This window comes from Sorex fumeus, unplaced genomic scaffold (genome assembly GCF_029834395.1).
Source record: "Sorex fumeus unplaced genomic scaffold, SorFum_2.1 ptg000125l, whole genome shotgun sequence".
In the NCBI taxonomy this organism is placed as follows: Eukaryota; Metazoa; Chordata; class Mammalia; order Eulipotyphla; family Soricidae; genus Sorex; species Sorex fumeus.
Genome location: NW_026606182.1, coordinates 2,877,603 through 2,897,596, shown reverse-complemented (window position 1 = coordinate 2,897,596; position 19,994 = coordinate 2,877,603). Strand labels below are relative to the sequence as shown.

Sequence of the window (19,994 nt, the reverse complement as noted above, 5' to 3'; positions counted from 1 at the left end):
CTGCAGCAGCGTTTCTTCTAATTCAAGAAATTTCTAGAACACGGGGTGGGGGGGTGGAATACCCTAACAACTCTGCAGGGCGGCCCCGCCTACTGCCCGCTTCCCCCAACAGAGGCACAAAGGCGGCCTCGTCCTGGGGCGGGGTTGGGGGCCCGGGGTGGGGGGGGGCGTCCAGGGAGCGCCCGGGGGCGTCGGCGCGGCGGGGGAGGGGCGGGCCGGGCCTGGACTGCGGAGGGGGGGCGCCCCGCATCTCCGGGTCGTGAGATGCCGACTGTGCTCGGCGAACACGTTCCGTTCTGAAAACGCACTCGGGGTGCAGCCGCGCGTGGCGGGCGCGACCCGCCAAGCCCTGAAGGGAGGACCCGCGCGGCCCATCATGGCGGCCGGCGAGGGCGCCGCGAGAGGCCCCGGGCAGGAAATGGCGCCGGGCGCGCGGCCCGCTTCGCCGGCGGGGCCGCCACGGAGGCGCCCGCTCGCGACGTCGCCCGGCGGGGGACCCCTGCGGCCTGCGCGGCGCGTCGAGGCCCGGCACCACGGGGGGAGGGAAAAAGACGCCGCGTCGCGCAGGCCCGGGGAAGAGGGGGGCGGTTATTGTCTCTGCAGAGCCGCGGCGCACGCGCACACGCACGCACGCCGGCCCGCGGCGGCCCCTATTCTCGACGCCGACTGCGCTACGCACGCTGCGCAGGGCCGGCTAACGACGCCAGGAATGTTACGTCGCCGCCGCCGCCGCCGCCGCTAGTCCCCACCTTACGTTCGAGTTCCGGCGCGCGCGCGGGAACGCTACGCCCGCTGCGTAACGTAGGGTGTGAGGGGCGGGGGGCGGGCTCTCCGGCGGGCCGCGGAGGGTTCCCGGGCTGCGCCGTTGGCGTAGACCGCGCCTGAGAATCGCCGTCGCGCGCCGGCCGGCCCCGCGCGAGGGGCCCTTCCGCGACGCTGTTTACGTAGCGGCTCCGCCGTGCGTCGCGCGGCTGCCTCCGCGCCGGCCGCCATTTTGTGCCAGTCGCGGGGGAAGGAAGGAGCCGCCTGAGCCGCCGCGGCGCTCGCCGGAGGAGGCCCAGCGCCCAGCGCCCGCGCCCTGCCCGCAGCCCTCGCCGCGCCGCGCTCCCCCCTCCCCCCACCCTCCGCTCCTCCGCACCCCCCGATTCTCTGTGGGTTGCTCCCGTCTCCGACGAGAGAGGCGGCGACGGTGGCGTCTGCGACGGGAGACAGCGCGTCGGAGCGAGAGAGCGCCGCGCCGGCCGCCGCCCCGACCGCGGAGGCGCCGCCGCCCTCGGTCGCCAGCAGGCCGGAGCCGCAGGCCCTCCCGAGCGCGGCCCTGCGCGCCCCGCTCCCAGACCTCTACCCGTTCGGGACCATGCGCGGCGGCGGCGGCTTCGGGGACCGGGACCGGGACCGGGACCGCGGCGGGTGAGCGAGCGGGACGGGTCGGGCCGGGCCGGGCCTCTGTGTGGGGGGGGGGCGTTGGGGGGGGCTTCCACCCCCCCAGGGTCCGAGAGGGCGGGCGGCGGCTCCCAAGTTTGGTTCTGGAGAAAAAGGGGGAAGAAAAAAAAAAAAGGCCTCACGGTTTCTCCCCCCACAGGCTGCCCCGCGGCGTGGGGGGGCCACCCGAGCGTGCGAGGCCGCAGACCCGTTTGCAAAAAAACGTTTTCCAAGTTCCCTCCCCCCCTCCCCACTCACACACACGCGCGCGCGCCCGCCCCTCCCCCTCCGCGAGCCGCTGCTTTCTCGGCCCGCTCGGAGGCGACGCTTTGGGAAAGCCACGGCCCCGAGACCGGACGTGTTGTGTGTTGCTTCGCGGTTGTGCGATCCCTCTCTTCCCCCCCCCCTTTTTTTTCTTTTTTTTTTAATGTGTGTGTGTGGGGATTGCATCGAAGCATTGACTTTTTTTTTTATTCTTTGCGAGAAAGTTCTGCCCCGGTGGTTCTGGCCGCCGAAGTTGGAAGCCAAAGCTGGGAAACCCACCCACTATCCCCCCCTTTCCCCAGATAGTGATTGGGGGAGGGGGAAAAAGCTCAGATAGTGATTGCAAAAAAAAAAAGCGAGCTTCGTTGTCGCTTCCCGTGGAAAAGTTGCATAAGAGCTGGCGTGTGCCCTTTTTTTTTTTTTTCTGTAATTAAAATCGTGTTTCTGGAGAGAGGGTTTTGGGCGCGGGAGCCTTTTGCCCCCCCCGCTGCTGGGGGGTCATAAATAAGAGATGGAATCGCCTTTACTTCGCATTGTTTTCGGGATTGGGAGACCGTTTTTCTGTGTGTGTGTGTGTGTTTTGTTCAGCTTTCCCGGTTCAAAACCAGCTTTTGTCTCTGTTGTGATTGGAATCCGCAGGCCCCAGGGCCCCAGTTACTGCTTAATCCGCAAGATCTTACACAATTGTTTTTGTTTAGGCCTTGTTAGGCAAGAAAATGATTGATTCTGGTGTCGATTTGGAGGCATGGAGCAAGCAGAACGGGTGTTTGTGTCTGTGCTTAAATTTAGAAGTGAACTTCAGCACATCCTCTTAGGGAAAAGGAACAAAGATTATCTAATGAAGCCCGCGGTGACCCGGGGCCTGTACCCAAGCCTCATCGCCAGCACATTCAGAAACTCACTGGGGTGCCAGAGAGCGGGTATGGCGCTTGCCTTGCACCACAGCAGACCCGGGTTCGATTCCCTGCGCCACATAGAGCCCCTGAATACAAAGGCCTGAGTACTGCCAGGAGTTGCTCGCCCTCACATCCTAAATAAGTTTCAAATATAAATGCTTATGCTGGTCGTCTACACTACAGAATCCTGAAAATGGCACCAGTGAAGTGGGGGTGTCTGTGAGTACAATACAGACTTGGAAAAGAAACAAATGCATCGACCTGGTGACTTCTAATATTGAATAGTTTGTGGTAGAATCCCAAGTATGAGGAGACAGACAGGGCAAAAGAAAGTTGGAGATTGCCTGTGACTTGGTTACAGTGCTTGGTGTCAGTTGGAAGCAGGGGCATGTGTGGAGGTGCTTAGGTGCTGGTCAGTTCTCCGGGGTAATTGTGGCAGGTCTTGTCCTTGTTAGAGGTGCTTTTATAGAAATTGCTTGAGGGGTGGGGAGATTATCCATAATTGTCTTATCGGATGCCCCCTCCCCTCTCTCTTTTTTTTAATTTATTTGCTTGTTGGGCTACGCCCGGAGATGCTCAGGACTTAATCCTGATTCTGTTCTTAGGGCTCAGTATTACACTGGGGGGGGGGGGCACATTTAGTGGTGCTCAAGGGGAGCAGATGTGATGTCCCAGGTCTGCCGTGTGCAAAGGCCAACACCCTACCTGCTGTACTATCTTTCCTCCCCCTGTAATTCCAGCCCTAACTGAAAGTTAGAGAGCTCAGCTAGGGTGGGTTTTTGGGGGTATTTTTTGATGAGGAAAAGGAGGTTCATACATGGACTGGGTGCAGTCCAACGGCTGATGCACACTGTATGCTTAAGCTAACATGACTTTTCACATTGATTCATAGATCTTCACAGTTGCAGAGCCAAAATGTGTTAGATAGCAGAAATGGGCCTTGGAATTCTACGAAAGATGATCTTAAGTATTGAAGTCTGCCTTAATTATAAATGTGAAAGGCAGTATTTTAAACAATCTCACTTTGCATGACATAGTCAGGAAGGTATGCTCTGGATAAATGGTTCTTGCGCAGAGAGGCTTAGTTGTGTTTTTCTAACCGAGAAAAGGCTACTTGGAACATATCTTAAAAGGAATGTTTTTAGGGCCACACCTGGGTGCTCAGGGGTCACTCCCAGTCTGGTTGCTGAGGTTCATCCTGCTTGCTGATACTTGGAGGACGCTCAGTGCTGGGGTCGAACCTGGTCTCCCTGGCCCCAGGAGCTTGATAAACTACCCTGGATCTTTGTGGTTTGAGGGTTTTTTTTGGGTGGGGGGGTACATTCAGCAGTGCTCAGGGCTAACTCCTGGCTCTGCAGTGCTGGGAGCAGGGAGGACCATATGGGATGCCTGGAATCAAACCCGGGTCTGCTGAGTGCAAGGCAGGCACCCTACTGTCCCAGTTTTTAAGAGGGACTGGACCTGCAGTTAATACACCTTAGTGTGTGTACCCATAACAGTTCACAGTAACTGTTCACTGTTTCCGTTCCTAACTCCCTTACTGGTCCAGCAGATTACAATGGGACCAACCAAGTCCTGCCTGTTGACTGTAGGCACCAAATGTTCCCCATAAAAAAGATTTCCTGCTGTTAGCCTTTGTGTTTGTATTTGGGGAAATGTTTGGCTTGGTTTTTTAACAGTTTTAAGGACATTTTGAATCCCAGGAAATTGAGGCCCTTTAAAATTGTCAGGATAGCTCCTGCTTGTCGGTTATAAAGTAGAAATCATCTGCAAGATGTTTTGAGTGGGTTAGACTGAGAAGAGAAATTAAGTTTTGTTGTGGTGTCTTTAAGGAATCTGAAAAATGGCTTTTGGACACCAAACAGTACTTGCACATTACTGGTTAAAATAAAGAACTGAAGACCATAGTGGTAATAGTCTTCAAGGAAGAGAACAGTTTCGCTAGTGGCCATATTTATATTTCAGCTGAACTTGACTGCTGTGAAAGTGAAGTTAAGATGATCTTATATGTGTTGCTAAAACAAGCACAGAAAGATTGATTTGAACTAATCTTGATTTACTAAGACCCAAGTGAGATGATTATTATTGACTACCTCTTTCAGGGAAATTGATAGTACTATTAACCTGGCAGCAATGAGGCTCTGTGGAAGTGGAGAGGAAGGGGCTGATCCGTAGCAGGGCAGGTATGGTGGGTGGGCTGACCCAGATGGTCCTCTGAGCCCCACCAGGTGTGGTGTGGGGGAGGAAAAGTTGTGAGTCTTCGTTCTGGCTTTGATTTTCTAGAGTAGAGGTTTGTTTTGTCCAGGTTAGCATATCAGACACCTGCTAAAACAGGATCTGGTATTAAATTGACACCAGGAACTCTGGCTCTGATGATAACTTGTTCGGAGTGCTTTCTGTGCTGGGCAGATTCTGTTTTTATCTTCTGCATGTAGCTACTGTATGTTGATAGCAACAGCCAAAATAACTGGTAATGGTATTCATCTTTTCTGAAATCACTTTGGAGAAGTTAAATAATTTGCTTAATTACTCTTAAGTAGCAGAATCAAATTTCAGGCATTTTTTAGTTTCAGAGCCTTGTAATATCAACTGAGATTTTAATTTTTCCATCTTTCAGTACTAAAATAAGAATACTAAAATATGGAAGGACTGGTAAATTGTTAGGATTTTTGCCTTTTTGCATATTTTTGACACCAAAGAAGTCATCTTTAAAATACAGTCAAGGGCCTAGGAGATCTCTGAGAGTTGGTGGACATGTCTTGCATGCTGGAGGCCCTGTTTTGATTTGGGTAAATCATAGCACGGTCTGTGCCCACCATCGCTTAGAAATGCCTAAGTTGGACAAGTCCAGGGGTGGCTCAGTGGTAGAGCACTTGCCTTGCAAGCGGGCGGCCCTGAGTTTGATCCCCTGCAGCAAATAAAATGCACAAACTAATAGAGTCTCTTTCTCTAGGTTTGGAGCAAGAGGTGGTGGAGGCCTTCCTTTGAAGAAATTTGGTAATCCTGGGGAGCGGTTACGTAAAAAGAAGTGGGATTTGAGTGAGCTCCCCAAGTTTGAGAAGAACTTTTATGTGGAACATCCAGAAGTGGCCAGGCTGACACCGGTAAGTTTTAGTTCATTTTCTTAAACTTGGATGCGCAATCATGAAAGGGACAGACAGCTAGAATTTTGGGGGGTGCTATTCTTGGGATTCTCGGGGTTTCTGCTGTGGTGTTTTCTTTAGGTTCATTTGCACGGTTCGTACTTGGAAATTAAATAGAATGAGTATGTACTTAGTCCGTTTGTTGGTTATGCTTCTCAAGCAGTTTGTCATACGTGACTTTAGCTGTACCATCGTCCTTCTGAGCAAATCGCGTAAATGTGAAATGCTGGCTTTGTGTGCTCCTGCTTCTTAATGCCACCGTCTGTCCTCATTTTCGTCCATAGTATGAAGTTGATGAACTGCGCCGGAAAAAAGAGATAACAGTGCGCGGGGGAGATGTCTGTCCCAAGCCTGTGTTTGCCTTCCATCACGCCAACTTCCCGCGTAAGTTGTTGAACAGCCCAAAATCTTAATTGTTCCAGTTATTGGTAAAAGTGGGTCATTGAAGATTTTGATAATGGCTCAAGAGTTCATTGAAAAGTACACAGAAACATTTCAAAAAGGTAATCACTAATGTAAGGCAGGGTGCACCTGGCTGTACTCAGGGATCTCTCCACTTGGGGCACTGGATCGAACCCCTGTTGGCTGTGTACAGGGAAAGCACCTTAGCTACTGTATCATCTCTCTGGCCTTGGAGTTTTGGGATTTGGGGGGGGTCATGCCCAGCAGTGCTCAGGGATTACCCCTGGCTCTGCATTCAGGAATTACTCTTGGCCGTGCTCGGGAGACCATGTGGGATGCTTGAGCCAGCTCCCTGGGCCTACGCACTTGTTTCTTTTCACCTGCTCAAGGAAAAAGGTCAACACTGCTGTGCTGTCTCTGGCATCTTTGGCGTTTCTGACGAGCAGTAAGCGCCTGTCAGGTGTGCCTGTGCTCTGTAGGGACGTTAGTGGGGGTTTCATGTTGTGAGGAGAGGGGTGGTGGTGGCCAGCTACTTCCTACAGGTACCAGCAGGTCCAAGATTTCAGGGAGTAAAAGTCATAGGTTTTCTCGTGAGAGCTGTAAATCTCAGTGAGCTGCAGGTTTGGTTGTTTTTTGAACTGTCTTGTCTGTGTCTCTAGTTTGATTTCAACACAGTCGTGTGTGTTGTCTTTTGCAGAATATGTCATGGATGTGCTGATGGATCAGCACTTTACAGAACCAACTCCCATTCAGTGCCAGGGATTCCCCTTGGCTCTGAGTGGCCGGGATATGGTGGGCATTGCGCAGACTGGCTCTGGGAAAACATTGGCGGTATGTACCGACGGGAACGGTTTTAAACATTGTGCTAACCTGGTTGCCATTTGACACTTCTCTCCTCGAACCCTCACACACCCAGCTTTGCTCAGGGCTTACTCCTGGCTCTGTGCTCGGGGATCAAACTTGGGTTTGTGATGTGGAAGTCCAATGCCTTACCTGCATCTAGTAGACTTTCTCCAGCCCCTGGTCCCATATGTTCTAGACAAGCGACCTTCCACACCTCCCCCCTTGTTGAAGTGATCGGGGTAACGTGCTTGCTCGGGTGTGCACTCTACCTGTGCTCGGGACCAGGTGTACCAGGGATCAAGCTTGGGCCACGTGCAAGCAAGGCTAGCACCCCCTGCCTTGTTTCTCCTGCGCTAGTCACAGTTCTTTGGGGAGCGGGTGGGGGGTTGTTTCTGGCTGTATGCTTGGGGGTCATTCCCGAGGGTGCTCAGGGCCACACAGTGCCAGGGATCAGTCAAGGCACAAGCAAATGCCTCAGCTGTAGTATACCTAGTTGGCCCTATTCTCGGTTTATCAAATTGTTTGCCTTATCTGAACCGTGAACGTTTTTTCTTAAAAACGTAACTGATGAATTCTGTCTGTTTATCAATGATCACTAAAATAATGGCAGTCTTTTTTTTTTTTTTAATCTCCAGTATTTGCTTCCTGCAATTGTTCATATTAACCACCAGCCGTACTTGGAAAGAGGAGATGGCCCCATTGTAAGTATATTTTAATTCGGTGGTGATTGTGACTTGGGCACAACAGATATACTAATATTTAGTTTTGGGACTTACACCAACAGTGCTCAGAGTTCATTACTGGGCTGGTGGGCTAAGGATGCCCGGAATTGAACCTGGATCTACTGTTTCAGGCATGAGCCTTGCCCGTGTACTATTGCTTCAGCCCCCATTTTCCTAATCTTAGAGTTCAGTTAACTGGCCCGCAGGCCAAGTTGAATTCGAACCAATCTTACTCTTATACTGTACACTCCTTTATATGTAGGCGTATAGACACTATAAACTGAATTACTTTTTTTATAACAACCTTTTATTGATTTAACAATTGACTGGTAAATCTGTCATGGTTCCATCTTACTTTCATTGGTTGATGCCCACCAGTGTCTGGGGACTGGAAGCAGGTCTGTGAGGGGGCCCAGTGCTCGGGGGCTCTTGGGTGGCAGGTGCTGCTCTTAATTAGTGATGGGAGAGGGGTTAACGATTAATGATTTTGCTTTATGCTGCTTTCTGTAATATTGGAGTCTTGGTCTTCACTTTGAATTTGCTTTCTCTGTTTGGTTTTGAGGAGAGCTACACCAGGTAGCACTCAAGGTTTATTCCTGGCTCTAAAACAGGAATTACTCCGGGGGCGCGGGGGGAGAATGACCATAGGGAATTTTAAGGATCAAACCTGGCCAGTCACGTGCAAGGCAAATAACCTCCTTGCTGTAATACACACTGGCCTCTTATTATTTTGTGTGTCAGTCAAGCCCAGTGGTACTTGGGTTACTCCTGGCTCTGCTCTCAGAAACTAACCCGTGGTGTTACTCAGGAGACCATAGGGGATGCCAGGGATTGAACCCAGGTCAGCTGGGTGGAAGGCAAATGCCCTCCCTGCTGTACTATCACTCTGGCCCCCATATATTGAGCTATTTTTTTTTCTTTCCTCTTCTTTAATCTTGTTTTTGTTACATTCTTTCTCGCACAAAAAGAATATTTGCTTTACTACTTTGCCTTCCCCACTGTACTATTTCTCCAGGCCCTGTCATCCATCATTGTTTTGGCCTCACGTGCTTTAAACTCAAACTTATATTTAAAGCTTATATTTAAAGCTTGTTTTTCACTTTATGAAAAATCAGTTAAAACTAAGTAAAACAGCCTGTTTAAAGCTACACAGTCGATGTACATAGAGTGATCGTGTATAAACAGTGAATCTGTTTACTGAATATTCTGGGGGATTTTCGTGCCCCCGCTCCTTTTTTCCACCACGATCACTTGGTCACAGAGCTTTAAAAGTACCAGATGAGCCTTTTTATTTTTTTTTCCAAAATTGAGAAGGGACGTCAATTGTAGCTTGGTTTGTGTCTGTGTCTGTGTTGGGTTTTGTTCTTTAATTTTTGTCGTTTGTTTCAGTGCCTCGTCTTGGCTCCAACCAGAGAGCTGGCCCAGCAGGTCCAGCAGGTGGCTGATGACTATGGCAAATGTTCTCGATTGAAGAGCACGTGCATCTACGGAGGCGCTCCGAAGGGCCCCCAGATTCGAGACTTGGAAAGAGGTACATTTTTAACACGGACACGCAAAGTTACCTTTACCACTCTATGAATGAAAGAAAAGAGAAAAGTGAATTCTCAGGAAACTTCGATATTTATAGTCTTGGAATTAAGAACTGCTCAATTTGATCGGGGGGATGGGACTAGAACACTGGTGGCTGTGGAGAAGCTTTATTCAGATTTCGCCTAGAATTGTAAAGCAGTGATGAAGGGAGGGGGTGTTTGTTCAGGGCTGGGATGCGTTTGGGCATTGGCGCACACGTGCTTTGCGTGCTAGGGATCTTGGGGCCATCACCAGCACTGCTGGCGGCCACTGGAGAAGTTTCTACGTGTAAGGTCTCTGGTGCGATTCCCCGTGCTATCTTCGGGGTGGTGATGAGTTCCATGTTGCGTTGCGTGCTCCGGGAGCCTGGGGTGGAGCATGACGGGTCCCCGCTGACTGCGTTTTTGGTTTTGTTGTATAGGCGTGGAAATTTGTATAGCGACTCCTGGACGCCTGATTGATTTCCTGGAATCCGGAAAGACAAATCTTCGTCGGTGTACTTACCTTGTACTCGATGAGGCTGACAGGATGCTTGATATGGGTTTTGAACCGCAGATCCGTAAAATTGTTGACCAAATCAGGGTGTGTATAGCTGCTGTTGTCTTCATATCCTTTCCCTATTCCAGTTCTCAGATTAAATAAGAAAATCTTTTTCCCCTGGTAGCCTGATAGGCAGACATTGATGTGGAGTGCTACCTGGCCAAAAGAAGTAAGGCAGCTTGCAGAGGATTTCCTTCGTGATTATACCCAGATCAACGTGGGCAATCTGGAGTTGAGTGCCAACCACAACATCCTCCAGATTGTGGATGTCTGCATGGAAAGTGAAAAAGACCACAAGTATGTCACTAGTTCGATTTCATCTCCCCCCCACCCCCTTTGGTCACACCTGGGGTTACTCGGGGGCCATCTGCGGTGCCAGGGACTGAACCCAGGTTGGTGGCCTGGAAGACAGGCGTCTTGCTCACCCAGCCCCACTTGTTTGATTTCTGATAGACTTTTCCTAATAAAAAAGTGGGAAACCCACTGAAAGTATTGTTTCCCATACTTTGTCTTAGAATAGTGTAATTAAAGGCAAGGATTATGTGTCTTTCTGTTCAAATCCCAGTCATGGTCTTGACCAGCAGTTTAGAAAACAATAGTGGGGAAGGGGCGATTTCCCGGAGGTTGATGGAGCAGAGGGAGCAGCTCTAGCCGTGCAGGTGGGTCGGTCGGCATGACAGCTTCGGTGGTGTCTTGTTATCAGGTTGATTCAGCTCATGGAGGAAATAATGGCTGAGAAGGAAAACAAGACCATAATATTCGTAGAGACAAAAAGACGCTGTGATGACCTCACGCGCAGGATGCGCAGAGATGGGTGAGTGCCTGGCTCCATGGGTAGCGGCCAGTCTCACTGATGGGGCTTCTTTAATGGGCAGTCACCCATTCACGGAACCAATGTTCTGTTTTGCAGCACTCTATAAGTTTCACTCGTTTTGTTCTCGTTCTTTCAAGAGTTCTAAGTTGACAGTCCTTTTTCTTTTGACAGCTGGCCTGCTATGTGTATCCATGGAGATAAGAGTCAACCAGAAAGAGATTGGGTGCTTAATGGTGAGTTCAAACCCACGTTCAGTCTGGGCTCTATTTCACAGGTGGGCAAACCCAGGAGTGAAGGTTTTTTTGGTCTGCAGGCCGTGTACTGGTTCTGTCCCAACCATTCAGTTCTGAGATAGCATGAAAGTGGCTGGCTGTGTACAACATGCAAAGACATGATGTAGTTATGTTCCTACCCAAAAAAAAAGTCCCACAGACTAATGTTTGCCAAGATCCTGCCCTTGGGGACCTTTACATAGGCAAATTTTCAGAAGAATTCAGCTGAAAATTTCCATGGGATTGTGGCTTGGTCTTTGTGGTGACCGGCTCCCCTCTAGGAGCTAGCATGGTGCCCACTAAATGGTGCCAGATTACAAGAGATCTTCTTGTCCTGCTGGAAATTCTAAGGCGGACAAACTGGGGCAGAACCCAAGAGCAGGGCTGGGTTCTGCATGCCGAGACCCATAACCCGTCTTCAGTGCCAAGAGCGGCCATCGCCAGGGGTGGCCCCAGATCAATAAATAACAGATTCTCCCAGCATCCCTATTGCCAAGGGTGTTAGGAGCTCTGTCCTTGGGATGTGCCTTTGTCTGTTACTCACTTTGGTGGTCGACTTTAAGGAGGGAATTCTAGTTCTTGTAATTTATTAAGAAATTGTCCCGGTTCGCGAGGCTGGAGAGAGCTAGCGCAGGAGTTGAAGGGCAGTGCCGGCCATCGCCCCTGAGCAGCACCCAAAAAGAAGTCAGAGATGTCAGCCATGTTTTATTGGTGCTTTGATCAATTGCTGGTCCCTTTAAATTTAAAAGAGGTATTTCTTGACCTTGCTAATTGAAATATGGTCAGTTGAAAAGGCCAGATGGGAATGTCGATTTGATCATTTTCTAAGCCCTGTCACTTCGGCCATCTGAGTAGTCCCGTCTCTTCTCTTGCAGAGTTCCGCTCTGGAAAGGCCCCCATCCTCATTGCCACAGATGTAGCCTCCCGTGGGCTAGGTTTGTATAGATAGGTGTCTCTCTCAATGGTACACGGAGTTTTTGGTTTAAAGATTTGTTTGTCGTTTCAACTTAGAGTTGTCAATGCAAGTTACACGTCTTGACATAGAGTAAAAGACAAGAATACAAAGTGTGATTTCCTCCCCACAATTTTTTTTAACCTTGATGTTTTTTTGTTGTTGTTGTTGTTTTTGTATTTTTTGTTTTTGTTTTTTGGTTTTGGTTTTGTTTTTTGGTTTTGGTTTTTGTTTTTCTTTTCAAAGTCTCTTCCTGCTCCTAACAAACAGGCTTTGGTCTGCAGCAAGGCCTAGGCATGACTATCCGACAGAGAGAGGGAGAAGAGGCATTCAGTTGAACAGCACAACTTCTTCCTGCTTTTATTCGAATTTTTTTTGGCTGAACAGAATGAGCCTGGTTGAACCTAGCACTAATAAGCTGGGTTTCTCAGTAACTCTTTTCCCTAGCACAGTCTCTGGATGTCCAAGTCCACGAGTGCTAACATAATTTACCAAGTAGAAAAACAGCATCCCGTCCCATTGCAATTTAAGTCTGCGCTGTCCAGTTTTATTTACGGCGATAAAACCAGGGATTCTCAGTCCTTCCTCCCACTCATGCTCATTACTTGCTGTCTTCCACTCGAAGGCCTTAGAATAGGACGCTGATGCGCTTGAGATTTCCACCCGTTGTGATTGGGGCCGAGCATAGCGCAGAGAGCGCAGGACTGAAATTTTTCCTCAAGCTGAGAGCTTTTGGTATCAAAGATTTAAATCGTCGGTATTAAGTTTCTTTCTTACCCGGTAAGACGGAACCTACTGTATTCCCTTGTATTTTACTTGAAAGTGGACAGACGTCCAAGTTGGCCTAGAGAAGTGCAGTCTTTTTGTCCTGTGCCCTCCTTCTGAGGTGGTGGCCTGCAGCCATGACTGACTTGTCTCTGCCCTCTGAGGTCATGTCTGGATCCGTGCGGCTAGAACTTGGGCCTGTTGGGAGAAGAGGCTGAGGCCTGAAAGCAGTTGCCAGAAAAGCTTTCAGTGACGGTGGTTTTTAAACAGGCTTGCTATGTGCTGGTCGCTTCTTTGTGCATCTTGCCTAGACAATTACAAATCCTTGCTCCATGTCCCCAGCATTTCTCGACCCAATCAATTGGCTACTGTGAGAACGATTTAGACTCTTCCTCTGACCCCCCACGCATCCAAGTTGGGGGAGAGGGAAGGTTACCCGCGTCTGTTTCTTGTTACTCAACATCAGAGCTTATTTTGGGCCCCTGTGTTTGCTGCCTTGTAAAAATCAAACGGCGGGGGAAACCCACCAAAATGGCAGAAAGCTGACCAAGGTCCTACAAGATCCTGGAAAGTGAAGGCTCTCCCTCACAGCCAGGGGTGCGATTTTCAGCTGAGTCACCAGGCCTTTTTTCACTTCCCGTCGAGCGATGGCCTCTTAAATGTTCCCTTCAGGTAAGTTCTGCGATTCCCATAATTTTGTAGTCCTCAGGAAGCCAGTATTCCCTCACCACTGGGTATTTTTTATTTTTGCTTAAGCTATACACTGTTAAACGAAAAGTATTGAATTTCTTTTGTTTTGTTTTTTAACAGAAGCTTTGCTCTCAGCTGCAGATCCCTGAGTTACATGGCCGAGGCAAATCTACACTGGCCAGCTGCCCCTCGAGACGAGCCTCTGGGCTCCTCTCAGTCCCTCCCAGTAGCCATTGGAGATTCAGGCCATGGCCTAGGCTTGTCAGACAGAAAGCCCGTCCTTGTCCTAGGCAGCTGACCAAAACGGGCGCTTGCCCGTTGCGCCCCTGCTCCAGCATCTCTAAAGGCAGCAAGATCTGGCCGGGGCAGTGCGCACGTAACAGCAGGGCCGGCCTGCCCGGACGCAGCCAGCTGTCTGAGCGGCCGCAGGACACTGCCTGGTGCGAAGAACTTGCGCCCTGTCTGCTCCCCTCCCGAACCGCACGCGCACGTAGTAGCACCCGACTGCTGCCTGCTGCCTCCCGTCCCGGTGCTTTCTGCGCGGAAAGCGGCTCCCTCTGGGCCGCGTGTGTGCTCGGCCTCCCTGCTCTGCCGCTCACACCCGGCGGCCTTGAGGCGGAGCTCGGCCACGCTCGCTCTGAAGATGATGTCGTGGTCGCCCCGCCCCCCCTTCCCCTCCCCCCGACCCATTCATCCTGGCCCCCAAAATTTTGCTCTCCCTTTGTTGCATCAATGACCCTGGCCGGAGACTCACGCTGCCCCCTGTGATAACTGCCTTCTCGTCTTTCTGGTGTGATTTCAGGACTTTAGGGGTCAGTAGAGCCCGAGGAGCCTTTACCGTAATAAGAAACAGACATGAAGCCCCTTTCTTCGCAGGCCCTTTACCAACACCTGACTTTTTTTTGAATCCCCTTCCCCCTGAAATTAATCCAGTCTGGGCAATAGATGCAGTCTGACCCTTTGGATGTAACTTACATTTTTGTACCTATTTTTTTCTATAATCACCCCAACTATCCTTGGGGGAGGCGTTGGAGGACCTGAAATTTTTACCCGAACCCAGGTTCTCCGGCGCTTGGCAACCAAATGGGGCTACAGAGAAGCATCTAAGCCAGTTCACAGAGCGAGCGTGTGTGGGGACTTCTCACTGCCACGGACCCTTGATGCATGCTCCCCGCGCTCCAGTGGTCCCGTGTCAGAAGGCGGAGTTTTCGAAAGGAGGCCGCCAAAAATAAAAGGCAAAGAGACGGGATCGGCTGCAGCGGCTTCCCAAAGGAGGAGGGAGTGTGCATCGGTCTGGTAACAAACAGAGAATGTTTTTCATTGTTTCTATCACAAAAATCTGTGTTTTATCTAGGATATCTCGGAATATTCTTTGTAAAATGCAGATTTTTTCCACCAAACATTAGGATTCTTTGCTATAGTCTTAAAGTTGTTTGTTTGAGTAGGTTAAGATCTACATTTAGCCGGAAGCATTACACTAACATTTACATATTGGAAGCATTAGAAGGTTATTCCACCCCATTCCCAGCGGTGGGCAGAATGCTAAACTTGTGTCTCAAGGTTTCATGGTTTTTTTCCCCACACTGGCTGTTTAATGTCACAAGGGCGTGTAGAGAATCTTTGATAAATCGAAGCAAGTGCTGAGTTGAAAGAACCTTGAGTTGAGCAAAAAAACCTATTTGGCAGAGCTGGGCTTGGTAGTACAGTGAAATTTTAGTGTAATGTGCTCTTGTGTTCTCAAACAGGAGAGAGAAATTTGGGTATTTCTTCGAAGGAAAATGGGTTGTACTTTGGCTCTGATAAGTTTTTTAAATGTAAGAGCACGAGATTTTTTAATTGAAATGCTTTTACTGTATCCTGAAACATAGTAATGAAATATATGCAGTTTCTTTTTTTTTTCCTTTTTTTTTTTCTTTTCATTTTGCTCTGTGACTGGTTTAAAGGTAAGTTTGTTACATTACTGGTGCCTTCTGCTGGGCTTCTCCCAACAGAGTAAAAGTGATGAGACTTTGGGATTGTGGCCCTCCCATTCTCTTCGACGTTCCAGTTCTGCGAAGGATGGAACTAGAACTCGGTCCAGCGCCTGTGTGGGTTTCCCACACAGAAGAGGCAGGCGTTTGGGTGGGATGCATCGGGGTTTCTCCCCCGACACCAGTGGCGCTGCTCGAGCTCGTCCCGGGACCCGGGGATGCTCTTCTACTCTGTTGGGATGAGTCTGTTTTTGTCCCTGTTGAGAATGGTCACTAACTTAGCCTTCTCTCCTCTCACTGTCATCTGCATTCGTGCTTCCCACCTGTTGTTGGCATGTCCTTTACCTTCTCTCTCCCTGCCACCTCAACCTACTCACTGACTCTGAAGATGTGGAAGATGTCAAGTTTGTCATCAACTATGACTATCCAAACAGCTCCGAGGACTATGTCCATCGGATCGGCCGAACGGCCCGGAGCACCAACAAGGGCACCGCCTACACCTTCTTCACCCCAGGGAATCTCAAACAGGCCCGAGAGCTCATCAAAGTGCTGGAAGAGGCCAACCAGGCCATCAACCCTAAGCTGATGCAGCTGGTGGACCACAGAGGCGGCGGCGGCGGAGGGGGTAAGGCTGAGGCCTGGAGTTGCTCCAGGAACCGTCGAAGGTATCTTTGGTATTTACTGTGTCTCCTGTTGGATCCCGTGCGGCTGTAATGACAAGGGAGAGCACTTCGTAGTTCTCATCCAGTAAGGGGCCTTGCCCTGATTGCCTTACCTTTGCAGAAATATAAAATGAACTTGATTTTGAGGTACAGAGTGTATGTTCCGATGCCTTCGACAACCTTGAGGTAGTGTGAAGCTGTCAGTGTTACCCATGGAGAGGCCGGTCATTTGGGTTTTATGCGGCAGGAACAGGAAAGATAGGAAACTGAAAAAATTGGACATTGCAAAACTTACGGAGAGGATGTTGGATATTTTTGTACCTAGTAGAGGTTTTGGTAATTTTACATTTTATTCATTTTGGTTTGGGGGCCACACCTGGCTATGCTCAGGGCTTAGTCCTCACTCTGCACTTGATCGTTCCTGGGGAGGCTCAGGGGACCCTCTCCTGCTGGGGACCAAACCCAGGTGGCCCAGATGCCCGCTGGCCTATCTCTGGCCCAGAATTTCTTAATATTCTGAAATCACGTTGCATTCTGAAACATCCCAACCTTCTTGTACCCTCACTTACGGGTCATAAATGTTTTTGTTTTGGAGCCAGGGATCTGTTCAGGGATCACTTCTGGCGGAGCTCACGGGCCCACATGGGGTGCTGGGGATTGAATCTGGGTCAGCCACATGAAAGGCGAATGCCTTGCCCACTGTAGGGTCGCTCCGGTCCCTGGAATCACAGAATTCTTAGGGAAGTACTTAAACCTTTCCTGGTGCAGCCGTGACGGACCACAGCCAGCCCGGGGCACTGGGGACTCCTGAGCAGTGTGAAGTCTTAGGTGTTGGTGTTGGCCAGGAGGCCAGCCCGCTCACAGCGGGAAGCGCGGAAGTTCCTCTTGGGTGCTCGGTTGATTGGGGCCCTCACCCAGCTGGCTGCAGGCCGGAGAGCGAGTGCAGCGAGCACATGCAGAGCGCCGCGCCTTCCCCCGGGCTGCCCCCAGCTTCGTGGGTGCCTGTGGATAGCGCTGACTCGCTGTCCACCTTTGTGCTTCGGGTTAGATCTGAATTGGGCCTGAATTTCTTGCCTTCTCCCACAGGAGGTCGTTCTCGCTACCGGACCACTTCCTCGGCCAATAATCCCAATCTGATGTACCAGGACGAGTGTGACCGGAGACTTCGAGGCGTGAAAGATGGTGGCCGGAGGGACTCTACTAGCTATCGGGATCGTGGGGAGACCGATCGAGCCGGTTATGCTAACGGCAGTGGCTATGGAAGCCCCAATTCCGCCTTCGGAGCACAAGCAGGCCAATACACCTATGGGCAAGGCACCTATGGGGCAGCCGCTTACGGTACCAGCGGCTACACGGCCCAGGAGTACGGTGCTAGCACCTACGGGGCCAGCAGCACCACCTCAACTGGGAGAAGCTCGCAGAGCTCTAGCCAGCAGTTCAGTGGGCTGGGCCGCTCCGGGCAGCAGCCGCAGCCACTCATGTCCCAGCAGTTCGCGCAGCCTCCGGGAGCTACCAGCATGCTAGGCTACATGGGGCAGACGGCCTACCAGTACCCGCCGCCCCCGCCACCCCCGCCGCCCTCCCGCAAGTGAGGCACGTGAGGCGCAGACTTCAGGAGAGGATTCTCCCCTCCTCCTCCCTCTCCTTCCTTTTCTTTGGCCTTCCCCCTAACCGTTGTGATTTGTCTTTCATGCAGATTAGTTAGATTTCACTGCCAGATTTCTTCTGCCCGCCAAAATGATCCAGTCTGTCATTAACAGATTTTGTAAAAAAAATTATATATATATACATATAGCTGACTGGAAGGGTTTCCCTCCCCAGCTTCTTGCATGTTGAGGATATTTGAGCTATTTTTCATCTAAAAAGGAAAAGTAAGGTATTAGGCCCTTTTGTGGGAGCCGGTTTTTTTTTTTGTTGCTGTTTTGAGTTGGGGGGCAGGGGGGAAGCTGGGCGGGGTGGGGGGAGACGGCAGCTGTGCTTTCCGGTGAGCTCCTTGCTGGCTCCGGGAGCCAGGAGGGACTTGCGTGTTGTGGTTCCACTTTGCTTTCTGGTGTTTCTCTGGCTGAAACGGGGTCCCTCAGGCCTGACATTTTTAAGACAGTGCATTGCATTGTCGTTAAGGCTGATAGCTTGTTCAGTGCATTTCAGGGGTTTTGTTTTGTTTTGTTTTGTTTCTGTCTTTAAGTTCTTGATTGATTTTTTTTATCCCCCCCCCCCTTACAACCCACGGTTGCTGAAAAATAACTTCTAGTGGCGAGTTAGAAATTGAATTGCTGAGTCTGCATTTTCAACTATCTTTCAGAACTTCCCAGTGTTGAGCACAATGGTTAAATGTAGCCTCAGCATCTGGCTGGACACCGTCTCTTCCATCCCCATAGGAGCAGGGCTCGTCTGCAGCGTCCCTTTCCACCCAGATGGCTGCAGTGAGCAGAAGGAATGTGAATGCTCGTGGGACATTACTGTATTAGCCCGTTCGTATGCATTCACCTCCAATGTATAAATACCCTGAGTTAGAAACAGAATAGAAGAATGGGCAGATTTTCTTTCTGAAGCTCAGTCTAGCGCTAGAATAAAAGTAACTCCTTGCCAGCTGCTCAGCTCCGTTGGCTAAGTTATCTAAAACCAAGTCTTAAGGGTTTCTTAAAGAACGCTCCTGTATTCATGCTCTGTTCTCTGCAGTGCTTTGTAACAGCTTTTGGGTGCAAGTTTTCCTCCGCATCCTTTTGCACTCAGCTCTTTCCAGGTAGGTAGTGCATAAGGGAAATTATGCGGGACTGAAGCCCACGTCCCCGGTTTTACTTTCCCTCCATCTGAAGGTAGGTGAGTTTGTCCCGTTCTAGTGATCCTGTTTGCTCAGACTTGTGTGGCAGGCGGCCCGGGAAGGACTTCTGCTCCTGTGCTCGCTCACCAGAGCAGTCCAGGGAGCCCCGCCTGCTCCGGGCCCTCTCCCAGGCCCGTGTGGACTCATGTTACCGCTGTCCATCCACTGTGGTCCCACGGCCGGGCTGAGAGCGCCTGCTGGGCGTCAGCTCTGGATGGCCGACCATGCGTTCTTGTTTTTCCTTTGGAGCCTTGTTGGGGAGAGAAAAGGCTTGTCTGGGGGCTCTGAGGGTGTGGCTGGCTGTGCAGCGGACAGGTAGGTCGTCAGCGGCTGTTCCCCATGCATGTCAGCTTGAATATCTGCCCCCTACCCCCACTTTCTTACCTCTTCTCTTTCCTTCTCCTTTTTCCCCCAGAAGTTGAGGCTGAGGGAGGACGGCGGGCCCAGGCGAGCATGCCACGCTCCTCTCTTGTCCTCAGGCCGGAGTGTCCAAAGCATCCCCCTCCCCCCCCTTTTTTTTTTCCCTCTGAGCATTGACTAGTTCATTGAAAAATTTTCCCATACCAAAACTTGGGTTGGTTGTTTTTTGGGATTTGTTTCTCGTTCTTAGACCCCACAGAGGTGCCATATGAGCAGCACCTACTCTCGGGTGTTGGGCAAGCAGGTGGTATTGGTCTGCTCCTGGCTTCCCTCCTTCTACCATATTTAAGTCAAAAACAAAAACAAAAAAAATGGCCAACTCCAAGTCTCAATGCTACTATGGCCCAAGTCCAGCTGAAATCTGGCGGCTTTTCCTGTATAGCTCTAGAGTAACTTTCTACCTCCACGTGTCACTCAGAACCCAGGCTCTGCCCCGGCTGCAGAGCCTGACCACAAGAGTCCTCATCTGATGCTCATCAGCGCAGCCCCGGCTGAACCTCCATAGGGAAGATCTCAGTATTATGCTCCGGGGCTGCCTCCCCCTCCCCCCCCAACAATTGTGTAGACTTCTCATCTGAAAGGTTGGTGGCTTTTGCTTGGGATCGGAGCTCTCTAGTCGTGTCCTTGCTGGTCTCTGAACACATTCCTGTCGCGTTAAGACTTGAAAGATTGTGGCTGTGTGTTGTTCAGGCACATGATGCTAAGAGCTATGTTACTCTTCTAGTCTGTAAATTGTCCTTTTGATACCATCTTGTTTTCTTTTGTAGGTATAAATAAAACACTGTTGACAATATGGTGTGACTTTTTTTATTGCTTAAAACGTCTCT

The 19,994-nt window shown here is 50.6% G+C and overlaps 1 protein-coding gene across 1 annotated transcript; it reads left to right on the top strand.

Moving 5' to 3' along the window:
- Nucleotides 1-1,105: 1,105 nt before the first annotated feature.
- On the top strand, nucleotides 1,106-19,960 carry DDX17 (DEAD-box helicase 17). Its single transcript, XM_056137390.1, has 13 exons — nucleotides 1,106-1,410; nucleotides 5,536-5,686; nucleotides 6,010-6,109; nucleotides 6,825-6,958; nucleotides 7,606-7,671; nucleotides 9,082-9,223; nucleotides 9,683-9,843; nucleotides 9,926-10,098; nucleotides 10,505-10,615; nucleotides 10,787-10,848; nucleotides 11,763-11,822; nucleotides 15,653-15,889; nucleotides 17,013-19,960. Exons 1-13 carry the CDS (start codon nucleotides 1,358-1,360, stop codon nucleotides 17,516-17,518), a joined length of 1,956 nt encoding a protein of 651 aa, XP_055993365.1. The 5' UTR covers nucleotides 1,106-1,357; the 3' UTR covers nucleotides 17,519-19,960.
- The last annotated feature ends 34 nt before the right edge of the window (nucleotides 19,961-19,994 follow it).

What these genes read in the sequence shown, in the direction of transcription:
- DDX17 (XM_056137390.1), top strand. Translation starts at nt 1,358, where the DNA reads ATGCGCGGCGGCGGCGGCTTCGGGGACCGGGACCGGGACCGGGACCGC. An exon ending in CGGGACCGGGACCGCGGCGG is followed by an intron (nt 1,411 to 5,535) that starts GTGAGCGAGCGG and finishes CTCTTTCTCTAG; the next exon opens with GTTTGGAGCAAGAGGTGGTG. An exon ending in AAGTGGCCAGGCTGACACCG is followed by an intron (nt 5,687 to 6,009) that starts GTAAGTTTTAGT and finishes TTTCGTCCATAG; the next exon opens with TATGAAGTTGATGAACTGCG.